Source organism: Wyeomyia smithii, chromosome 2 (genome assembly GCF_029784165.1).
Source record: "Wyeomyia smithii strain HCP4-BCI-WySm-NY-G18 chromosome 2, ASM2978416v1, whole genome shotgun sequence".
Taxonomy (NCBI): domain Eukaryota; kingdom Metazoa; phylum Arthropoda; class Insecta; order Diptera; family Culicidae; genus Wyeomyia; species Wyeomyia smithii.
Genome location: NC_073695.1, coordinates 49,997,486 through 50,010,322, shown reverse-complemented (window position 1 = coordinate 50,010,322; position 12,837 = coordinate 49,997,486). Strand labels below are relative to the sequence as shown.

General features: G+C 36.4%; 1 protein-coding gene across 10 annotated transcripts in view; it reads left to right on the top strand.

Annotated features, from left to right (window-relative positions):
- The window catches only part of LOC129722046 (uncharacterized), a 52,725-nt gene that overhangs the window by 33,564 nt on the left and 6,324 nt on the right, over nt 1–12,837 (top strand). For all 10 annotated transcript variants that reach the window (XM_055675250.1, XM_055675253.1, XM_055675251.1 and 7 more), the window contains exons 3-4: nt 11,353–12,042; nt 12,706–12,783. In XM_055675250.1, coding sequence (XP_055531225.1) covers nt 11,353–12,042; nt 12,706–12,783 — 768 coding nt within the window. The remainder of the gene's footprint in view (nt 1–11,352; nt 12,043–12,705; nt 12,784–12,837) is intronic.

Below are 12,837 nucleotides of genomic sequence, written 5' to 3'. Positions count from 1 at the left end.
GAAAAATTTCAACAAGCAAACAAATTTTTTTTTAATTGATGCAAAACTGTAAATTGTTACTGAAGGATGCGCGAAAACCTATTTCCCATCACCTATTTGTATTTTTAAACCTTACTTATGCCCATTTAGGACAATTTTCACATTGGTTTCATTGGTTTCCAAACTTACTACAAACATTTTTTGAAGCAATTTATACCCCAAAAACAGTTGCTGTATCATTAATTTTCAATTTCAATACAACTTAAAAAGTTACGTTATATCGAGGTAAAAGTTACATTATATCGAGTTACGTTATATCGAGGTTGCCTCATATCGAGCGAGGTATGACTGTGTATAGATTTATGAAAATAGCTTCAGCCCTTTTCAAATATTGGTACAAATTATTTTCGAAAAAATATGCACAGTTACTTAAAAAAGGCCTAAACACTAACAAAGTTTCATTGAAGTCTGAGAGGGTGCTGCCAGCCCCTCAGTCGTGCGGGCGAGAAATCCTTCTATACTATTTCCGACTATGGCCTAAACAAGAAATCGTCTGGAAAATCGATTTGAACATCTTATTCAACCGCTGCCACTGCCTCATTACTTGCAGCTTCGAGACCAGTGTACTGGTCTAGCGTTTCTTGACATATATGTCCATATATGTTTGCTAGGTACTTTCTTATTGTTTGGCCGCTTGCACAGTGGTTTGAAACGCGAAAAACGTGATCGTCAAGCTTTTGAGTATAAAAATGCTATCTAAATGCTAGCGTGTATTCAACAAAGTTTTTGTAGATCTTGAGGGGCATCTTTCAATGCAAATAAATTTTTGATAAATTCACCTAAAAGTGAGATAAAAAAATTTTATTGTTTTTTACTTATCAAATCAAAACGAAATCTTAAGCAAAGTTGTAGACAATCTTATGCAGAAAAAATTTGCTAAAGACACTTTGGTTCTATCTCTTGAAAATCGACCACATACAGGTAGTTTTATACACAGACATTCTTCAAGTTTCTAAAAATCGAAAAATAACTTTTTCTGGTGTGATTTTATAGGCTCACTATGTTCTAGATATTTTTCGTATTTGAAAAATAGTTCATTCTGCCGAACATACCTTGGACAAATTTTCAACTCTTTCATAGGGTTTAGAACATTTTGAAAAAAAAAATGTTTTTTTTTCAACAAAATTATCAACATTCTTTGAAGTTTTTACAATTCTTGAATTCTAAAAAGAAAATGTCTGCTCGGAGATAGATACCCTTATTTTTATAATTTTGTCCATACGTACCGAGACACCTCCTTATGAATAACATCTAAAAATAATAGGGGTATCTATCTCCGAGCTGGCATTTTCTTTTCAGAATTCAGGACTTAGCAAAACGTCAAAGAATGTTGCTAATGTTGTTGAAAAAAACTTTGGCATTTGCATACACTAGTGACATAACAATTATTTTCGGAAAAATCAATTTTTTCCTATCTTTATGTTTCCAAATAATGCACGGTACCGTAAATATAAATGCTTTTCGTACTTTTTAATGAAGAATCAAAAATCTTTTCTATTCTCTACATCTTTGATGAAAAAAAACATGAAAAAAAACACAGAAAAACCGAATAAAAATTTTTTTTTACCCACATCCAAGTCTTCAAGAGACTGCAAGAAACTAATGAAACCACCTCGGGGAACTAGAAATAATCCCCATCTTTCGAGTGAAGACTGTTTTTTTGCAGCTTTTTGAGAAATTTTAGTTTGAAAGTGCATTTTTTTATTTAAAATGTTCTAAACCCTATGAAAAAATTGAAAATTTGCCCGAGGTATGTTCGGCAGAATGAATTATTTTTCAAACACGAAAAAATATCTAGAACATAGTGGGCCTTCAAAATCACTCCAGAAAAAGTTATTTGGTATTTTTCGATTTTTAGAAACTTTTTTTTTATTCTCGCTTATTTACCGTCGGTCTAGTTCCGCCACTGTTGTTCTGCCAATCACTGACGCCCGGGGAGGCGACTCCACCCTGGACCTTAACTCACGACCCGTTGATTAACGGACCGGCGCCAACGGCTTTCCTTCCTCATGCGATGGAAGGCGTGATCCCAGAGATTTTTCGCCTAAATAAATATCCCGGTGTCGGCTAGGATTGAATCTAGACCAGTTGGGTTGGTTGTGAGTGGATCACGCCACCTCACAACCATCGACACCTATGTTGGCGGTGGGATTCGAACCCAGGCGTCGAGCGTTGTTGGCGGAGACGTTACCAACCACGCTAGGCCCCCGCTCTATTTTTTTAGAAACTTAAAGAATGTCTGTGTGTAAAACTACCTGTATGTGGTCGATTTTCAAGAGATAGATCCAAGTGTCTTCAGCAATTTTTTTCTAAATAGGATTGTCCACAACTTTGTTGAAGATTTCGTTTTGATTTTATAAGTAAATGAAAAAAAAATCTCACTTTTAGATGAATTAATCAATAATTTATTTACACCAGAAGGGGCATCTTGAGATCTACAAAAACTTTATCAAATACACTCTTGCATTCGAATGGTTTTTTTATACTCAAAAAGCTGACGATCACGTTTCTCGCGTTTTACACCACTGTGCACTGTGGCTTGTACCGAACTCCCGGCCAAGCACACGCAACGGTGTAGCCACTTTTCCCTTGGTCTTCCTCTTTAGCATCCTTTGAAGCTCCTTGTCGCTCAGAGTCGTCAGCCTTCCGGAACCGGCCTTTCTTTCGATGTTTTCTTCGTTGTCCAATAGTGCCAAGATGTTGCAGATGCAAGAACGGGCGTATCAAGCGTCCACAAAGTACCGCATGATGTCTGACGGGGTACCGTTCTTTGAAAGTGCATACTTCTGAAGCTTCACTGTTTTCGCCGGGTAGAGTTCGACTGATACAGCTGTCAAATTTTCCAGCTGGCTCATGGATTACTATGATTCGTGGGTAGTTTCGTCAGTGCGTGTAAAGGTAAACCCATAAAAATTAGCATTTTTTGTCAATTCTGTTTAATGCGAACGTTATGAGCAAAAGTCGAGTTACAGTGTTTCTATCAAACAATGTCTAATGCCCTCTGATATGTTTTTAATTTAAATTCTTGTTTTGCTGATTTCTCTGAAAATGTTTTGACTATGAACAGCTAAGGAATTCAGAATATATAGAAATATTGACCGAATGTATTGCCAGTTGCTTGTATCCGCATATAAAACAGTATTTTTCCATTAGTTTGAATATTTTAGGTTCTTTTTTAACCCAATCTTCCCTGGTGATATAGCATATGGCATCTCTCGCATCACCTCTTGTTTCCATCAGACACAGCACTGTCAGTGAACAACTTCAGATTCCTCAATCTCGGTAAAAATCCTTAGTTTTCTTTTGATTATATCTCCAAGTAACTAGCAACACTGTCAGTCAAATCCTATCAGGGAAGTATTAACGTCAAAATTTTGCCTGCATATCTGGTAACACTGCCGCTTGAAATTGATTTTTTTTATTCCTTGACCAATTTTTTTCCGGAATGCTATCTCTATGATGTCCATTGAAATAAAATCTTCGGGGATATGAAACCTCTGGACAGAAGATTGCATCGAACCAGATGAAATATGACTTTATTTCTTTAAAACGCTGTAACTCAAGCGATAAGTGTTTTCAACGTTAAGTTTTCTCAGAAACTGTTAAATTAGAAAATCAAAATAAACTCATATGTCGAAAAATGCAATTTTATTTTTCAAATGCAAAAAGAATATATCTGCTAACACTGCCGCCTAAAATTGATATTCTTTTTGGGTTTTTTGACCAATTTTCTTCGAAAATAATGTAACCATTATTAAAAGAAACTAGGGATTTTTGAGGTCTAATTGGCACCAAAGGGGAAATTTTATCGAAGTAACCTCATATGAACAATTTCTCGAATTTTCCATATTAAATACAGGGTGTTAGGTAGCTCACTTAAAACCCTTTAAGGGGTGATAGAGGATCCTATTTGATGAAATAAAACCTTCTGCGCATATGGTCAAAATTTAACTACTAAGGGGTACTGCTCCATTATTCATCTCAGGCCATATATTCATCTCATACAACATGAAAACACATGATGCGGGGGCCTAGTGTGGTTGGTAACGTCTCCGCCAACCACGCTCGACGCCTGGGTTCGAATCCCACCGCCAACATAGGTGTCGATGGTTGTGAGGTGGCGTGATCCACTCACAACCAACCCAACTGGTCTAGATTCAATCCTAGCCGAAACCGGGAGATTTTCTGAGGCGAAAAATCTCTGGGATCACGCCTTCCATCGCATGAGGAAGTAAAGCCGTTGGCGCAGGTCCGTTAATAAAACGGGTCATGAGTTAGGGTCCTGGGTGTGGAGTCGCCTCCCTGGGCGTCGGTGATTGGCCACAACAGTGGCGGAACTAGACCGACGGAAAATAAGCGAGAATAAAAAAAAACATGAAAACACAATTGAAAACAGAAAAAAAACGCAAATTTTCTTCTTAAACCAATCTGCTAATCCATGAAATGGATTCTTTTTAGTTCACTTTAGATTCCTCATAAGGTATAATCCTCAAAAACTCACTTAAAAACTCTAAATTTGATATTATAGCCGGGCATCTGCACTCGAAAATTCATTTAATTAAATCACCTACCTCAGAAAAAAAATTCCGCGTATTGTTCTATACGGCTACAACGGAACTCGTTCAGCAGCCAACCAAAGTTTCTTTTCATCACTAGCGGATAACTTTTTATTTTAATCACTAAACAAAATCACTCACTATACTAAGAATACTTTAATCTTTGAAATTTTCACCTCAAATTTCCAAAAACGAATTAGCAGAAATATATGAGATGAATTTCTACAATTCCTGAATTTCAACTGTATGTATTTTCATCTATTTTCACTGCGTTGAAAAATTCAAAAGTTGCCAAATCACTTTCTGTTAATACGAAAAAATCTTACTGAAAATGTCGAATTATTCCGACATAATTGACATAAATCTGCAGCACTGCTGTGGTTATCTAGGTTACCAGTTTTACACGTAAACAACTACAGCGGATATCTAGGTAACCTACTACGACGGGCTGCGGCTACGTTCATTCATTAAAATGTGATTCATTCTTGATTAACAGTGTAATGAATATGGGGGCGTCGTGAGATGAATAATTGAGCAGTGATTTAAGTTTTGAGATGGATATGGAAGCGTTGTGAAAAATGGGTTGTTTAACAAAATTCAGAATGAATCTAGCCAATTTACTTAATATACAATGCTAAACGATTCCATAAGAGCCCGTGAGCATATTTAGTTTATTTGTTCAATGATTTCGTGAAAATTTGGTGTTTAATCCGTGCATTTTTCGTGAATATCGGCATAACAATAACAATTTTCTGCTCCACTGTGTTTCAATTTTGATCTAGTTTGCAGTGAATACCTACTGTGTACAAGACAGCAACGACGCGTCTACGTAAACACAGTGGAGCAGAAGATCTTACAACACTTACCGAAGGCGCAGCTTATTGCTTTTAAAGTTGAATAGCATCTAAACTAAAAGAGTTTGATGCTTGGTGTCAAAGAACAACTTGTAGAGTAGACTTCAATGTTTAATTTAGTTAACAACAAAACTCATGTTTATCACACATTTCAGAGAGAAAATTGCAGTTTAGTTCTCAAAAAAACATTTGATTTCACATTTGTTCCTTTCTAAGTGCTTCTTATTCTTTTTAATTCGACGTTTTGAAGACACTATTGATAACGTAATTTTCTCAGCTTTCCAGCGAAACTAACAAAATTGAGCTAGCTATCACACTTCTTGTGCTAGACCACGTTAAAGGCAAACATAACCGAAAACTGTAAATAGTGAATAATTCTGCAGTAGTTGACGTGGCCATATGCCTAGGTTTTTTTTCATCAAATATGGTCCTCTATCGCCCCTTGAAGGATATTTAGTGAGCTCCCTAACACCCTGTATGAGAAGGTCATTGACACGTGGTGTGCACACTTGAGACGAAATGATCCATATACCTAGTTTTTTCAAATTAAGCAGCCATTGATATATACAGTCAGAACTGAGCTAAGCTTAGTTAAACTGGAGATTACCAGATTCAAGCAGGCCTGCTGATTATCGCACTCGCATTGCATTCGAATTCTTTCGTTATTCCTGAATTGTATCGTTGCATAGCAATAGTGTTAATACTCGTATACGAATACAATGCCTTTGCAAAAAAAAGTCAATGTGAGCAGTTTGCATGCAAGATTAGTGAAAAGAAATACCGTGGAATGGGGTCATATTGATCAGTGGGGAGAAATTGATCACCTGAAAATTCGTGATAAAAAATACTAATCAAAAGATATTACTCTTACAACACTAAGCAATGTTAACGTGTCCTGAAACGCAACTTTTGCATGATTCACATACCTGTCAAAGTTAACCCTTGCATGCCCGGTGCCATTTTTCATATTTTCGAAAAGTGAGTAAAGTTTGATAAAAGCTCAAAAAATGTAATTTTCAACAATGATCATTCCATACCATTAAAGAAATACTGATGAATTCGCAGTAAACCACAAAGATTTTAAATTCAGGGCAAGTTTTTGAGCTTTTGCAATAAACCGAATTAAAATCGGTAGAACGACGATCAAATAAGAGCAAATTTAGCAACAAGCAGCTCGTGAATCAAAATAAACAAATTTTAACCTGAAATATCATTATTTTCGTTTCCAAACTAGCTGTTAATGATATTTTTCAGTACAGAAATCATCATTCATCTTTAGCATATCAAAAAAAAGCACATTGCCAAAAGAATGCATGGATTTCAATGGTGATAAATTTCACCCCAATTTACCTCATAGTACCTTATAGAATTATCGAATTTATTTCATGAAGTAGACGATAGAAATTTCACCAATAGCCATAGAGATTTACTGGAGCACATACCAATACTTGTTTTAAAATTATACTATTTCGGGAAAAATGTACATGAAGCATTTGTTATGAAAATTGATCAATTTCACCCCGTTCCATGGTACCTACTATTCTCAGACTTGTATGCAATCAGTTGCAGTATGTTTTCATAAAACGTCAACTCTTGAGTCTTCATACATGAACCAAATGCGTAACTGAGCTTCGCTTTGAATCAATATAACTTTTTGTTTATTTGTGAGCGAAGGTTATACACTAAAAAATTGCTCGCACATGACCTCATTTCTGTGTAAGTAAAGATTACTATCAGACATGGCGCTGATAAAAAGAATAACAGGGAAAAATATAGTTTCCTTAAGGTGAATTATCTTCACCAACGAATTTCTAGGCATTCTCTGAAAAATGTCGGTGGAAGGGTTTCCATTACTTCCGAATTTTGTTCTCTTTCGTGACTAACAAAAGGCGCAATTTCACGAATGCACGAATCAGGAGCCTTGAATTATGGGGAGAAAATCTTCATTTTTTCAAATAAATCTTTCAACCATATTCAACATTTGGAATTAAAACATATTCAATGTATTGGAATTTTTCTTGAGATTAACTTCCCGAAAAAGAGTTTTAAAGTATTAAAACAATTGGAAACGCTGAAACAATAGGATTGAATAAAATTAATTTTCAAGTTTATTTATCAAAATACTGTTAAAAATTACAAAAAGGTTCTCAGGTATCAGCTAACGTCACGTAACTTTAAGTCATTATTAAAAAATCTGGCTAATTATTTTAAATTTTCTAATACTATCTTAAGCCTAGGAAAATCATAAATCATTGTATTTTCGTTTTTTTCTGTTCAGCATTCCTGAAACTAATAGCGATTCAGAAATTACTAGAACAATTATTATCGATGTGTGCAATGTATATGAATGGACATGTTAATTGATATCCGTTACTTGCTGAAATAAAAATATCTTAGTCTTTGAAAGTTTTCATACAGGAATTATTTAGGTAGTTTTGAAGCATTTTTTTCTATTTCATTTCAAATAATTTATTTAAGTAATAAATCTATCTATCTATCTTCTTCTATTTATATAAAAGAGAAGTTTTGTATGTATGTATGTATGTATGTTCCAGCATAACTCTCGAAGGCCTGAACCGATTTCAACCAAACTTGGCATACGTGTTCTTTGTACAAAGGAAGTGGTCAAAGAAATATTGGATAGGGGGAGGGGTCACCCTTAAAGAGGGAGGGGGTCAAAAGTAATAAATTTTCATACATGATGGTAACCTTTCATTGAAATTTGATGATTTCGGGTTCTTGGTCATATTTGGAGGCCGGAAGTTGATGTCCATAGACTGAAACATGACGTTCGATGCCATTTTCAATCCAAGATGGCAACTTGCGGTTTCTTGGAAGCCATTTAAAACTGTGGCAAACGCTCACAAACGCCTCAATGTTGGTATTTTCGGAGCAAAAATGACTCTTAAGAACCGGTTATCGGTGTCTGACGATACTTTGAAACTTGGGTTGCCGACTTCCGGTGTCTGGAAATCTGCGAAAACTAATAATTGAATTAAATACATGGCAATATGAGTATTTTCGGAATGACGTTGTCATACGAAAATCGATCATATATTTTCAAATATTGGCCTTTTTTGAAACGTAGTGACGTCTTTTTGCAGCCGAAAATCGGTTTTTGTGCAAATGTTTCTAGAGAAGTGTTTCAAAACATCCAACCTGCTTTGATCTGTTTTTGGAACGATTTCTTGACATATTTCTTGCATAATTTGATAACGGAGAGTCCAATCTAGGGTTTTGGATAAAAAATATGTTTGAAAAAGTTGCTGAAGCTCAACTATTACCGAATTAAAATTTGGTTAGGAGCATCGCTCAAATTAGATAAGAGCTCCTGAAATCCAGCTATTTATTTAAAAAAATATGTATGTATGTATGTTCTAGCATAACTCTCGAATGACTGTACCGATTTCAACCAAACTTATACGTGTTCTTTGTACAGAGGAAGTGGTCAAAGAAATATTGGGAAGAAGAAGGAGCATCCCCTAAAGCATGCGGTTGTCCAAATAAGGTCAGAAAATCAAGTTTTTTCATGTGTTATGGGAACTTTCTGAATAAATACGATAGTTTTTAGGCCTTTGGTCATGTCTGAAGACCGGAAATTGATTTCCAGAGACCGGAACATGATGTAGGAAAGAGAAAGGGGAAGCTATCAAAGAGGGAGGGGGTCTTAATTTATAAGAAAGTCAGGTCTTTTAGTGCCCTATGGAAACTTTTTGAAAAGGTACGATAACTTGCATGCTCTCGGTCAGTCTTGGCCTGAAGTTGATGTCTAGCGATCGGAATATGATGTCCGATGTTCTTCTAAAACAAAGATGGCGACTTTTGGTTTCTGGGAAGCTGTATACAACTGTATAAAAACGTTTACGAACCTCCAAATATTGGTATTTCCGGAATCAGGATGATCTTTAGAAACCAGAAATAAAAGTCCAACGATATTTTTTAAATTCAATAAGGCAACTTCCGGTTTCAGAATTTTGTGAAAAACGAATATATGCTCTGCAATATGTATATTTTCGATATCAAGATGACGTCCAGAATCCAAATATTCATGTCCAGCGCAAATTTGTAAATCGTACATGGCGGATTACATTTTCTGGAAAGGTTACTAGAATACGGAAGAAGACTTGGACGTAACATTGAAACGTTGCGCACTGGGAAAAAAAACCCACCAAAAAACCCCCAAATTCCCACTAATTAGAAGCCGCTGGGCTGGCGACCTGAAATATAGCATTTCTTATGTAAAACTGATTGATAAATCAATTGGTGAGATTTTCATTCTGTGCTGGTCGATAAATTGATTGATGATGGTTTCATTTGAGGCAGGGCACGGGATATGGTCTATTTTGCCATTTTTCACACTATTTTTGCGTATTTTTGGAAATAAAGACCCTTTCCCGTGCCCTGCCCAAAATGAAACCATCGTCAATCAATTTATCGACCAATTTAACATAAGAAATGCTATATTTCAAGTTGCCAGCCCAGCGGCTTCTAATTAGTGGGAATTCCGGTTCATTTTTTCCCAGCGTGCGTTGGTTTGAAATCAATTCTGCGATTACTGCTTCCTGTCAAGCTGTATCTCGAAATTGTTAATTAATTCATGAAGACTGCTGTTCAACTATAAGGATGATTTTGATTATGTATACACAAAAAAGTGAAACGAGACGACAAAGCAAGCAATAATTTTAACTATCAGAGGTGAGCTTAGGCTATTGATTACACAGTGCAACAAAAATTGACTTTTTTTTCTGCCTTGGCTTCTATATATGTTTTTTTGTGTGTTTTTATGCAAAACCGGTAATTTTTTATTTTTTATTTTTAAAATTCCAAGAGTTTGTCCACATATTAGCATCTTTTTACCCATCTTAAAAAAACAGATCTTAAATCGGACAAAAACTGAGCACAAAACGGTGATTCTACGAAACCGGTTTTGGCATAGTTTTAGTATATTTCACAAAGCAAAATAATAACAATTATTTTCTGAGCATTAATGGTAATTCGCTAATATCTTAAAGTGGTAGACAAATTATATCTTATTTTGAGTAAAAAAGTCTCAGAAATCGAATGGTAGGTGTCTTATCAACGTAAAAAGTCAGCAGATAAACCTATTTTTGTATTGTAGGGGAATTGGGGCAAAATCGACATTTTGCTGATATAGAAAATTAAAAGAAAAGCAGAAATTTTTACACGAGCAAGGCCGGGTACATTCAGCTAGTTATTAAATAAAAATGACATCGGCTTGATTTATAATTAAATGAATAATCTTTCAAGCCAGATACCATCATTCGTAATGTATTTAAATCTACATCTTAAATCTCATTTATCAAAACTCATTGACATCCAAAGTTCGGAACAGCGCAACTAGGTCGTGAAAATCCAATTTGTTACCCTCTGTCGGAAGACGAACCCAAGAAATTGCGCTAATGGTAAACCGACGGAACACAATAATAATGATTTGGCAAGCGTTGCATTGTTTCGGATGCAACGCAGAAAATAACTTACTCAGTAATTTTGTGTTTGTGTGTGTGTGCTCGCTCTTATACGAAGATTAAGCCAAACTGTTTGCTGATACTGCAGAAAAAGTGCAACCCAAAGTTTCATGGTGTATTTTATTTTTGATTTACTGCTCATTACATTGTTTTTTATTGGACCGAACCAACTAGATGTGGAGAAAGATGCGAAAAGTTAGGGGTGTAAAGGCAGAGCAATTTGACTTTTTGCCAACTGCTTTCGATGAGGGAAAGGCTATAGCTCTGATTCATGTGGCTGCTGAATATCTTCTACATACAATTTGAAATTAGTGCTTTATCGAGAGAGAGAAAAAAAACTATTGAAACTGTCTGCTTTAAATCATAATCATAATCTCTTTACTGTTTTCTTTTCATTTTTCAAATCACCTTCTGCAGGGATCTTCATACCAGACACCAGACGCTATTTCAAATCATCACACTCTGGGCTGTGGAAAATATGCAGATACGGCGTAACACCCACGGTGTTAGCCAACTCGAATACGACACGCAATTTCACCACGCTATCCTACATCAACGAGAACCGGATCGCCAACATGAAAAAGACAATCGCCAAGGAAGACTACATTCAGAGTTTTCTCGCGGAAGACCTGCGGGTGGACAATCTAACCGACATCGATGACAACTTCCGGCGGCACCTGTTTGCCAGCTGGATTACCGATAACACGGAGTACTTCACCGAGCTGAAAAATGTCTACCACGAGCTTACCGCGCGGCACAGCCAGCAGGAAAGTGTATCAGTGCAAAAGCTAAAAAATCCACCGCTCATGATGCTGGATCCAACGGATTTCAGCTCACTGAAGCAAACGGTTGGAGTTTCCGGTGCACTGACAACGGTGACAATCAACTCGACCGAGATCAATATCCTGGTGCCGCAAACGTTGCGGGAGGCTCTGTTCGATGACTGGGAACAGAAGGCAGGGGTGGTTTACCTACTGTGGAGCTTCTCGAAGGCAATGAACATCCAACCGTTCATCACCAGTCCCGACGGAACCAAGTACATTATTCGGCCACCGTTACCACCGAAGAAAGGACGCATTGGCCATGGATACGAGTACGTCCCGTTCAGTAAGTACTGGCCGACAATCGCCATGCGTCTCCACCGTGTTGAGAAACGATGGAGATGCATGGGTAAATGGTGTTAAGCTTTGCGGGAAAAAACTCCCACGACATTTTTTTGTAAGATTTGGACCACTGCGACCATTGTTATGATATTTTGTGGTAACAAAATCCCACGACATTGCACAGGACGTTGTTGTTGAGCTTATTGTCCGTACAGCATGTTGTATCAAAAATAAACTGTAACACTTGAGAGGTTGGACGTTTCGTTAAAAAAACGTTTTCAAACACAATCATAACGGTGCGGTTTGGAGTTCACTCGCTTATATTTTTTTTTAAATATAAACTGCCAGAAATTTCAACAATGGTTTTCCAGCGAATAATTGAAAAATGTTCAAAAACATATTGATGGGACGTTAGCAAACTAAAATTGAAAAATTTATCAGATCAGTTCTATCGATCAAAAAGTTTTATTTCATTTTTGCTAAGACATATTCGTCTAGGCTTTGTAGAATTCAACGTGAAAGCCTGAGATTAAAGCTCATGCTCCAGTACGTTAACATCGAATGGCCTGGATTCTACTAATATCTGAACCCACGTCTCTGTATCCTTGTGGCCATGAAGCTCTTTTTATATTTCCTAACGCAGAGTTCTGTTTCCTATTACTTTCAGAGAAGTGCAAACTTCACGATCTCTTCCCGACAGATGAAGACATACGACTGGATCCGTCTATCGACGATGAAATATTAGGTAAGGCTTTTTCCTATTTAATCTTTACGTAGCCTTCATTCAAATGAGTTTGCT